Below are 11,709 nucleotides of genomic sequence, written 5' to 3' on the forward strand. Positions count from 1 at the left end.
CTGAGTGACCTTCAGAAGGTTTTAGCCCTCGGTCATTGTTCGTTAAAAAGTTATAAACAAAAAAAGTTTGAAAAATACAGCAGCTATTTTGAGTATTGGAAGGCATAAATGACTAATATATATGGCGAAATAGTTCACGCATACACTTTTCACGCGAACCGAGGTTCACGCACACCCCCCGTGCTTTCGGGGGAGGTGCAATAGTCCCGAAATAGTTCACGCATATACTTTCCACGCGAACCGAGGTTCACGCACACCCCCCCCCGTACTTTCGGGGGAGGTGCGGTAGTCCCGAAATAGTTCACGCATATACTTTCCACGCGAACCGAGGTTCACGCACACCCCATCCCCGTGCTTTCGGGGGAGGTGCGGTAGTCCCGAAATAGTTCACGCATATACTTTCCACGCGAACCGAGGTTCACGCACACCCCCCCCCTGCTTTCGGGCCGGCCCGAATTAATGAAATCACTGCAGACACTCAGCAGAGTATGTCAAGTAATCCTACAAAAACTCACTTCATATCTCTTCTCAATTCCGAGATATAATTAAAACTTACGGAAATCCATAAAACACAAAATTTTAAACACCCTAAAATATAGTCCTCAATTACTTGAATACAACAAAAGAAACCCCATCTCTCTATTCCTTACCGTTTTCGAGTTATAAATTATTGAAGTTTCACGTCCGCCATTTTAAACTTTTTACCATTTAAACTTAGGAAGACCAAATCACTTCTATATTAATATTCTTGGTCTTTTATACATTTTGGCCGTAACAAATTTCGTTTTCGAACGAAAATTTTGACACCTAATTATTATGTTAAAAATGGAATCTTCCTTGTCCCTAAACGTCAATGGCGTTAATCCCGGTTTTCTATCTAAATTAATTAAATTAATAAACGAGATTGAAAATTGAACATTCGCTTTACGACTTCTGTACGAAAGACGAGGATAGTTTAATACCAGTCTTATGCAAATTCACAATGAGTAAAACGTGGATAGCTATATAGACTCGTAATAAAATTAAAATAAAATAAAAACGATATAGTCACTTATGAGGAATAATCATTGGAGTTATTTAATGAAAAAATACTTACTACAAGATTGTTCAATTTTGCAAATTGTTTTTATAAACAATTATAAATAAATAATTAACCACATTAACAATAACCGTTAACATATGCCCCAGGTCATGCATAACAACTTTTGTAGAAGTCAAAACCTTATCACTCCTCCGGTAAAGGCTACAAAAAATTCCAAAAGGAAGGACACCCGGTATAGTGAAACATGATTTTAACGGTATAGCGTACAAATTGAAAAATAACAGACGCAAGTTGCCTCTACGACGTTTGGAGGAATAATAACCGAATTTCACTGTAAGTAACTAATAATGTTCAATTTTATATCGATGTGAACCGTAAATTTAATGTGCTACTTTGTATGTACGCAGGTATCTTGTAATACACTGTAATATCAAATGCAATATGGTCCTCCTAGCCTTCCAACTTGGGAGAGATTTCAAGGTTGCTCGCCTGCATTATAACACACACACCTGACGAGCCGCAAAACTCATGGAAAAAGGAGCGTGCGAGTATACGGTAATTTAGCCTCATGACCGCGTATAGTAAATGATTAATTTATGTATTAGAGAGTTTGAGTCGCCAGTGAATAATTAAAATTAACAGAGATATTGTAAGCGACCCAACTGGCCAAATTTTATTGATCTAAAACGCTACATTTCGACCGTGGATCCGGTCCTTTTCAAGCGCAAATACACCTCTCACAAATATATTAGTCAGGCATAATGCTCTAATTACGCCGAATCTAAAAACTAAACGACAAATTTCAGTACTCCGCAATAAGTAAAAGACAATAAAAAATCCGTAATTATACAATTAGAAACTTACATATTTGTGTGTCGGGATCAAACGATACAATATAAAATATTCGTTAAACGGCATACTTCGTTAGATGTTTGTGTCATGTCAGAGCCGTGCGGTGGTAAAATTTAGACTGATGAACTTGACAATATAAAAACAAACAGTTGCCGTAGTAATAAGTTAGGACGTAGAGAGGGAAGTAGCAAAGAAAGAGAAGGAGTTATAATTCTTTTATGATATGTTCGTAGAGAACGTTAAGATTCTCCGTGTCCTTATGTAAATTGATAGTGCCGTCAAATTTTTTAATAAAAAACATCTCCGCTAATTCCCTCTTTCTAGTATGTCTTTCTTGATGTAATATTTCTGGCTTTCCCCAGTCAAAATCATGCCCATAAGACATTCTGTGTTCGCTCACTACGGAGTATTTGCTAGTGTGCTTTCTGATATCGCCCTGGTGTTTCCTGAGGCGCGTGCACAAATGTCTCTTAGTCTGCCCAATATAAGTAGCCTTGCAATCCCTGCAGTTTATCTTGTATACTGTAACGGTTTTTTTAAGGTCGTCAATTCTATTCTTACCTCGTCTTATTAGGCAATCGAGTTTTTTAGGAACCGTAAATAAGGTGGTGATGTGGAGTTCTTTTAACGTGCGACAAATGCTATCACTCAACTTTTTGATATAAGGTAAAGGTATGCAGTTCTTTAAATCGAAGGTTGTATTATGGTCAATCGAGGTATTATGTGTATTGTTGCGTGTTTTGAGAATGTTTAAACGCTTGGCGATGTGTTTATTAACGATTGGTTTAGGGGAAAGCTATTATTGTTCAAAATTTCTTTAACTATTTTAATATTGCCGTCATGAAATTTTTCATCTGAAAGTAATATGGCGCGATCAACCAAGCTGGTGATAGTATTTAATTTATATTTTAACGGATGGTTAAAATGAAAATTTATGTACCGTCCCGAGAACGTCGGTTTGTGATACCAATTAGTTGTCAGTCTGTTACCGTTCCTGATAACAGTCGTGTCAAGAAAGTTGTGTGACGCATTTGTTTCAATTTCATAAGTGAACCTAAGTCTGGGATGATATCCGTTGAAGACCTTTAATATTAAGCCCACACTTTTTTTGGGAACCACCGCAAATATGTCATCCACATATCTAATAAATATCGGGATATTACAGTTTAAAAGGCTTAGGCAATGCGTCTCTAAGTCGTCCATGACGATACCAGCAGCATCGAGCGATAACGGAGATCCCATGGGGCTGCCGAAAATTTGTTCATAAATTTTGCCGTTAAAGCTGAAGTGGACGATAAGATAAGGTCAATTGCGTGTAAAAACTGTGGTAAAAGGTCAGTTTTTTTAGAAATGTGGTTCCACCTTTTTTCTATTCCCTTTAGAGCTAAATCTTTAGGGATGTTCGTGAATAATGCCGTAACGTCTAATGAAATAAATATTTCGTCATCCTTGATTTCCTTATTATTAATAAACCTCGCAAAGGACCAACTATCTTTAATATGTGATTTCGGTTCCGGAATTGACGAGTGTAAGGTCTTTTGGAGGAGACTAGCAACATTATAGAGCGGGCTTCCCAACGCTGAGACAATAATGTGTAACGGGAAGCCGGCCTTATGAACTTTCGGCAGTCCGTAGGCTCTCGGTAATTGCCTAATAAGACGAGGTAAGGATAGAATTGACAACCTTAAAAAAAAACCGACACAGACAAGATAAACTGCAGGGATTGCAAGGCTACGTATATTGGGCAGACTAAAAGACATTTGTGCACGCGCCTCAGGGTACACCAGGGCGATATCAGAAAGCACACTAGCAAATACTCCGTAGTGAGCGAACACAGAATGTCTTATGGGCATGATTTTGACTGGGGAAAGCCAGAAATATTACATCAAGAAAGACATACTAGAAAGAGGGAATTAGCGAAGATGTTTTTTATTAAAAAATTTGACGGCACTATCAATTTACATAAGGACACGGAGAATCTTAACGTTCTTTACGAACATATCATAAAAGAATTATAATTCCTTCTCCTTCTTCGCTACTTCCCTCTCTACGTCCTAGCTTATTACTACGGCAACTGTTTGTTTTTATATTGTCAAGTTCATCAGTCTAAATTTTACCACCGCACGGCTCTGACATGACACAAACATCTAACGAAGTATGCCGTTTAACGAATATTTTATATTGTATCGTTTGATCCCGACGCACAAATATGTAAGTTTCTAATTGTATAATTACGGATTTTTTTATTGTCTTTTACTTATTGCGGAGTACTGAAATTTGTCGTTTAGTTTTTAGATTCGGCGTAGTTAGGGCATTATGCCTGACTAATATATTTGTGAGAGGTGTATTTGCGCTTGAAAAGGACCGGATCCACGGTCGAAACGTAGCGTTTTAGATCAATAAAATGACCAGTTGGGTCGCTTACAATATCTCTGTTAAGATTAATTTATGATCACGTACAAATTGCGCTGAAGATGACCACAAAAAATGGTCGAAACGTTCGCGAACTTTTATGTATATAACTTATCAACGGTTTGAAAAATATATATAACTTTGCGCCCCATTCACCGCGCTGGCTCTTATTGCCTCTTTCCCTTCAATTATTATATAAACAATTTAATTTCACTGATCTGCCGTACTAATGAGAATGCTAGCCATTTCTATTTACACGTAATATTATTAGCATAATATTAGTATTTCGGAACGGCAGGGAATTTGAGGAAGGAAGTTAAAGGCTCAATCAGTCATGAATCCTGTGTATCAAATTATGTATAGAGCTTTATTGCATCTTCAGGTACACTGTAGAGTTAACTTTAGTTCGCAATTATGCCTGTGCACACAGGCACAGGACTTCTCAAAAAATGCTTAGAACAAGAGTTTCAATTTGGCTGCTTGTCTAGCGTTAAGCGGCCGACCAGGAAGGTCTTGGTCGTAAAAGACCTCCTGATTATTATTAGGATCGGTCACTTTTCCCGGAGTTGTCGGGGCCCGATCGAGGGGTAACTCCGGGATACCTGGGAAGGGCAGGGCCGGCGTGATGGTGGTCTGGTCCTTTCTCCTATTCTTCTTCTTCTTCGTCTCGGTCTGCGTGCCGACCGTTTTCCACGCTCCTTGTGGCAACGGTCTCAGGGCCCGAGAGTCACTCGGAGCTAGGCTCAGCCCTGGTGGACGGGTGAGTCTCCGGTGTGACTCGGGGAGGCTCAGTGGAGTGAGCTGCTACTTCGGCTCAAGTGGAGGCGCAGGTTGCCTTGCCACCTGTGGTCTCCTGGTGATGGAGGGCCTCTTGGGTCGTCTCCATGTTCGTTGGCGTGGTCGTCCTTCCCTGAAGCGTCTTGTAGATGCGCCCTTAGGCTGGACCACCACGGAGCGCACCCGGCAAGCTCGACGGGTGGGAAGGGCGGAATCTACCGGGTGTAGAAGTTGACGGAGGTCAACTTTCCTTCTTTGCTCTGAAGAGCCGTCACGATGTCTTCTATGCTCCAGGATGGAGCTGGGTTACGAATTTGGTCTCGATCGCTTTTTCCTCGACACCCAGTTTGTGTAATGTCCGGGGAAGTACTCAAAGCGAGAGAGAATATTTCCTTGTGGGCCGGCTTGCCCTTATATTCCTTTATGTTGATATTTTGAACTCGCAAAAGACAACCGCCCCGCGGCGACATGTATTACCCGCGCTCGCGGCGCGGGATGTTGTTGTGCTTGGCGGGCGAGGTAGCGCACAACGGGTTGCCGCGCTCGCAGGCGTGCCGTTCGGACCATGGATCCGAACATATCGCCCGGCTCGTTTGGTAAACAAAACAATTGGCCTTAAGGTTGATGCTCTTCACGTGGCAGAAGAACAATCTTGGCCACTGGGCGCGTCATCGTGGTGGTGGCAGTTCGGGCCGTCACCACTCGCACCTGCTGGTCCTCGCCTGGGTGAATCTCCGTGATCCTAGCCAATGGCCATCGATTTGGTGGTGTAAGCTCGTTGCGAATCAGGCAGAGGTCACCGACCCTTACAGCTTCTTGCGATGTTCGCCATTTTGAACGAGCATGCAAGGTTTGCAGGTATTCCGCGGACCATCTCCCCCAGAAGTGGTCACGCATCTGTTGCAGGTGCCGCCATCGGTTGAGGTTGCTGGTTAAAGTGAGCGTGGGCTCAGAGACAGCCCTGAGTGCCGCTCCGATCAAAAAATGACCGAACGTTAAAGCCGTAAGGTCCTCAGGGTCGTCGCTCATCGCTTGGAGTGGTCGCGAATTGAGACACCTTCAATCTGCGCGAGGAGCGTTGCCAGCTCCTCAAACGTTAGTGTTGTGTCGCCGATGACTCGGCGCATGTGATGCTTGACGGACTTCACTGCGGCCTCCCACAGTCCGCCCATGTGGAGCGCCGCAGGAGGGTTGAATTTCTATTCAATGCCTTCGCTTGTGAGGTGGTCCTCCCACCGCAAGTTTTCGTGGGTGGTTGCTCGCAGGAAGGACCGTAGCTCCTTATCCGTCCCTACGAAATTTGTGCCGCTGTCACTGTAGATTGCGGCACAGAGTTCTCTTCTCGCTGTGAAGCGCCTTAGCGCCGCAAGGAAGGCCTCAGTGGTGAGGTCTGAGACCGCTTCTAGGTGCACCGCTCTCGTGCACAAGCACACGAAAAGGACAATGAAGCCCTTGTAGGCCTTGTGGCCTCGACCCCTTGTTGTGCGCAGCATTATTGGGCCGGCGTAATCCACGCCGGTGTGTGCGAAAGCCCTCGACATCGTGACCCTTGGTGATGGAAGGCTTCCCATTAGTGGTAACGGGGGCACCGCCCGCCATCGCACACATGGAACACATTGGTGAATGGATTGTCGCACGAGTGCTCGTCCTCGTGGGATCCAGTACCTCTGGCGAATTGTTGCCAGTGTGAGTTGCAACATTCGTCTGTGCGCAGCCTCGATGATGAGAGTTGTGAGCCTCGAGTCTCTTGGCAGAATCGCGGGGTGCCGTTCATCACGGCTCAAAACGGCGTGCTTGAGTCGCCCGCCTACCCTCAAGGTGCCGTTCTCGTCCAGGAATGGATTGAAGCGTTGGAGCTGACTCCGCCGGGGTATTTGTTCTTGCCGGGAGAAAATCCTCAACTCCTCTGCATGCCAGATGGCCTGCGTGATTTGAACCCAGGCCCAATGTGCCTCCTCCAGTTTCTGCGCCGTCAAGGAGGTTGTGGCACCTTGCTTGGTGGGGCGAGTGTGAAGCACTCGAACCCACCTTCGACACCAAGCAGTGACGCGGAGTAGTCGATTCATTGAACACAACTCTGATCTTTGCTTCTTCGCCTGTCCCTTTCAACACTCCGTGATGCGGGAGGTAGCATTTGGGCCTTGCTTTATCGTCATCCTTCTCATGCACTCGAGTCATATGCTCGAGTTCTTCGTATTCTGTCATGAATTTTGAATACTTTTCATGCAGACCAGGGATCTTCTTGCCCCGATACTCGACACTATGCAAGACACGCAGAGCGATGTCTCTGGTTCTTGAGAGGTCGGGTGGCGGCGTCGTCCTGAATGGAAGCCGAACCATGTACCGACCGCTCGGCAAGCGAACGTGGGTGCGGGTGAACAGATCCTCGCATCGCTGTTCTTCTTCAGTAAGTGGCAGCGGGGGGTGCTCGGGTTTCTCTTGTTCCCAGAATTTTCGAACGAGCGCCGGGAGTTCGTCGTCAATGGAGCATTGACAAGATGTGACGGCGGCGCCCTCCTTGGCATAGTTGGCTAAGCCAGAAACGAGCCAGCCTAGCTTCGTGTTCTGCGCCATTGGAGTGCCCGGCTGCCCCTTTGCAGCCCGTCCTCGACAATAGAGACGTATACGTCCGCGCTTAGCAGAAGTTCAACCGCTCCTGCGGTTTGCAAATCTGGATCAGCTAGGGGGAGCCTCTCCAGGTGGGGCCACCTCGGGAAGGCTGCCCCGTCATGGTTGGCGTGAGCAGTTATTTTCGGGATGACCAGTACAGACACATTGATGGTGGCGTCCGTCACTCGAGATTCTATGGTCAGTTTGACGCGTCCTCGAGCTCTCCCTGTTCGCTTTCCGCAGACGCCAAGGATAATGGTAGCGGCGGAAAAACGGGGAAGTCTTAAACGCTGGGCGAGGGCTTCTGTCACGAGGGACACCTCTGAGCCCGGATCGATGAGGGCGCGTGCAGCAACAAGGTCGTCGTGCGCACCTCTTATGTCAACCTTGGCGGTGGCCAACAATACCTTGCCGACATGTCCGTCGGCTTGACGGACGTAAAGCGAGGTGGAGGCTGCAACGACGTTGGCAGCGGTTGCTGAGCACGCGTCGTGCATCGTGCTGTGGTGCCGGCCTTGGCAAGCAGCACAGTTTCTTTTCGAAGTGCAGTTGTCAAGTGTGTGCCTCCCGTAGCAGTTGAGGCACAACTTGCTTTGTTCCGCAAATTCCCTTTTCTGGAGCGGAGATTTGCGGCGAAAGTCCTCGCAGTAAAAGATGTAATGCTCCTTTTGGCAGAGCAAGCATTTGTCGGCACCCTTGGACTTCTGGACCGCCGCGTGAGACCGCGCAGAGCTTGGCTTGGTGCTCTGTGCATCTGTCTTGGTGGCGGGAATTGGGTGAAGTGCCTCCAAAGTGCGTACTCGACACTCCAAAAAGCTCTTCAGAGTGTCGAGTAATGGCGGGGCAGCAGTTTCGCTGACAGCGGTTTCCTATTCCCTTCGAAAACAGGGGTCGAGCAACTCCACGATAAGGTGCACGAACAAATCACTGCAGTCTGTGATTGGTCGTTTAATGCTTTCGAGAAAGCCCATGGTGTTAATTATTCGGAAGGTGTTAATTAAGGAAGATTTTTCGTAGGTCACCTACTGCTTCGTTCTTCATCTTCGGCAGCGACGAGAACGAAGTGAAGCAGGCACGCACCAACAGGCGCGTGTTAGCGTAGTGTTCAGCGAGCATGGTCCAGGCCCGAGGGTAGCTCTCGGCCGTGGTTGGTAGATTGCGTATGAGGGTACTAGCCTCGCCCGTCAAGCTTGTCTTCAGATAATGAAGCCTCTCGACATCCTCCAATGAGGCATCTCTGTCCACCATTGAGTGAAACAGATCTCTGAACGCGGGCCAGTCCTCGTATGCACCGGAGAATTGTGGTAACAGGATGCGTGGCAATGTCTTGCGCATTGCGCCCTCAGCTGGTTTGGCGTTCTCCGGTCGGTCGGTGGATTGGCGGTCAAACCTGGCCAGCAGGTCAAGAAACTCTGATTTCTGAGTGAGGTAGGTTTCCTCAGCTATTGCGTAGAAATCTTCCTGTATGTAGTCGTGCTCGCTGAGAGCCCTCCAATGAGCGATCATCATGTCATCGTGACTTTCTTTGAGTTTCTCCCAGTTTGCGTCAAGGGCGGCCATGCGTGCTGTTGCGGTTCCGGCAGTAACTTGCCGGCCCCCAGTTTCCTCAGATTATCAAAAGCTCTTGCCATTCGACCGTGTACCTCGTGCTGGCTTTGCACAGCTCTTCCTGTCTCAGGATTCATGCTGCTGCACTGTTAGTGGAGCTTCCCTTTCCGTGCCTTCCGATTAACGTGCGGATATGAACAGTGGATGCAGTATTGTCTGGATAGCCTATCCGGCTCGAAGGACCATGTTTCGGAACGGCAGGGAATTTGAGGAAGGAAATTAAAGGCTCAATCAGTCATGAATCCTGTGTATCGAATTATGTATAGAGCTTTATTGCATCTTCAGGTACACTTTGGAGTTAACTTTAGTTCGCAATTATGCCTGTGCACACAGGCGCAGGACTTCTCAAAAAATGCTTAGAACTAGAATTTCAATTTGGCTGCTTGTCTAGCGTTAAGCGGCCGACCAGGAAGATCTTCGTCGTAGAAGACCTTCTGATTATTATTAGGATCGGTCACTTTTCCCGGAGTTGTCGGGGCCCGATCGAGGGGTAACTCCGGGATACCTGGGGAGGGCAGGGCCGGCGTGATGGTGGTCTGGTCCTTCCTGTTCTTCTTCTTCTTCGTCTCGGTCTGCGTGCCGACCGTTTTCCACGCTCCTTGTGGCAACGGTCTCAGGGCCCGAGGGTCACCCGGAGCTAGGCTCAGCCCTGGTGGACGGGTGAGTCTCCGGTGTGACTCGGGGAGGTTCAGTGGAGTGAGCTGCCACTTCGGCTCAAGTGGAGGCGCAGGTTGCCTTGCCACCTGTGGTCTCCTAGTGATGGAGGGCCTCCTGGCTCGCCTCCTTGTTCGTTGGCGTGGTCGTCCTTCCCTGAAGCGTCTTGTAGATGCGCCCTTAGGCTGGACCACTACGGAGCGCACTCGGCAAGCTCGACGAGTGGGAAAGGCGGAATCTACCGGGTGTAGAAGTTGACGGAGGTCAACTTTCCTTCTTCGTTCTGAAGAGCCGTCACGATGTCTTCTATGCTCCAGGATGGAACTGGGTTACGAATTTGGTCTCGATCGCTTTTTCCTCGACACCCGGCTTGTGTAATGTCCGGGGAAGTACTCAAAGCGAGAGAGAATATTTCCTTGTGGGCCGGCTTGCCCTTATATTCCTTTATGTTGATATTTTGAACTCGCGAAAGACAGCCGCCCCGCGGCGACATGTATTACCCGCGCTCGCGGCGCGGGATGTTGTTGTGCTTGGCGGGCGAGGTAGCGCACAACGGGTTGCCGCGCTCGCAGGCGTGCCGTTCGGACCATGGATCCGAACAATTAGAATCATTGTTATTACTCCTAACAGCACTCTTTATTAACATTATTATAAAACAACATATATATATACATATATATATATATATATGTAGGTCTAGAGGTATGTTCCGGGACTGTTTACGTTTTTTGAAATGTACAGTCCTGGAATATAACGCATATATATGTAATCAGATTCAAAAAATTGTCCCGAAACGTGCCGTAGGACATGAATTTTTTCCAGGACAGTCCTGGAAACTGCCAAATGTCCTGGAATATACCGATGTAAAAAAATAAAAGTCCCGGAACATACTTTCGGACCTACATATATATACTTACTAATATTAATATAATTACCAAGCGCCGAAGCGTCACTCACGAACCTGAGAAAGATAGAATTGTATTATGCGTAGAAACGCGAATCCAAGCGAGATGCGAGTATTGTATAATCCATAGGAGAAAGAAAGAAAGACAGATATAGGGTTATGTAGGGTGATGTGCAACATGGGGTGATGTGCAACGTTTCCGATTCCTGGTCTGCATGTCGACATTTGACAGAACCGCATACTGCCATCTATTTGTGTCAATAGTACCTTGTTTTGGATAAATAACTCGCAAGATGGCATGCACCCTGTTTTGCTGTACGAAAAGCAAGTTAAATTTCTCGAGCTCAATGTAATTTTCGCTTTTCACATTTATAGTGATTTCGTGAATTGGTTTTAGGTCATCTTATAGGTAAATGTTTTTATATTGTTAGTTTTTTAAGTACTTTTGATAATCCACAGCGATTTTGTGATTTTCTTACGTTGTGTTGGTGTCACGCCACACAGTGGGGCGAACGCCTCATTTTTCGGTCATTTGCTTATAACTTCTACATTTTTCAATGAAATGACTTGAAACTTGACATAAATAATGTACGATTATTATACATTTAGTGTATAAAATCAAAATTATTTAATTAACAATTTTTCATAAAGCGCATAGATAATTTTTTTATTTTTTAAATATTTTTTAGTTTTTTTTTAATCGGTTTTATTTTTAAAAAAATTTTTTATTTTATACTTTTTTAGTGCTTCATTAAATTAATATAAATAATTATTATTGGATATTTCCTTACTGCTCCGTACCCTGATGTTTTAGCGCGATATTTTATGCACTAAAACTTTTCTGGAGAAT

The 11,709-nt window shown here is 45.8% G+C and overlaps 1 protein-coding gene across 1 annotated transcript; it reads right to left on the reverse strand.

Moving 5' to 3' along the window:
* Nucleotides 1-6,460: 6,460 nt before the first annotated feature.
* LOC139823550 (uncharacterized) lies at nt 6,461-9,253 on the reverse strand. Its single transcript, XM_071796092.1, is given in 5 exon segments — nt 6,461-6,829; nt 7,112-7,669; nt 7,711-8,562; nt 8,611-8,694; nt 8,696-9,253. Coding segments are annotated over 5 exon segments (2,421 nt in total).
* Between the last annotated feature and the right edge of the window lie 2,456 nt (nt 9,254-11,709).

The sequence above is a fragment of the Temnothorax longispinosus genome, unplaced genomic scaffold (assembly GCF_030848805.1).
Source record: "Temnothorax longispinosus isolate EJ_2023e unplaced genomic scaffold, Tlon_JGU_v1 HiC_scaffold_13, whole genome shotgun sequence".
Lineage (NCBI taxonomy): Eukaryota > Metazoa > Arthropoda > Insecta > Hymenoptera > Formicidae > Temnothorax > Temnothorax longispinosus.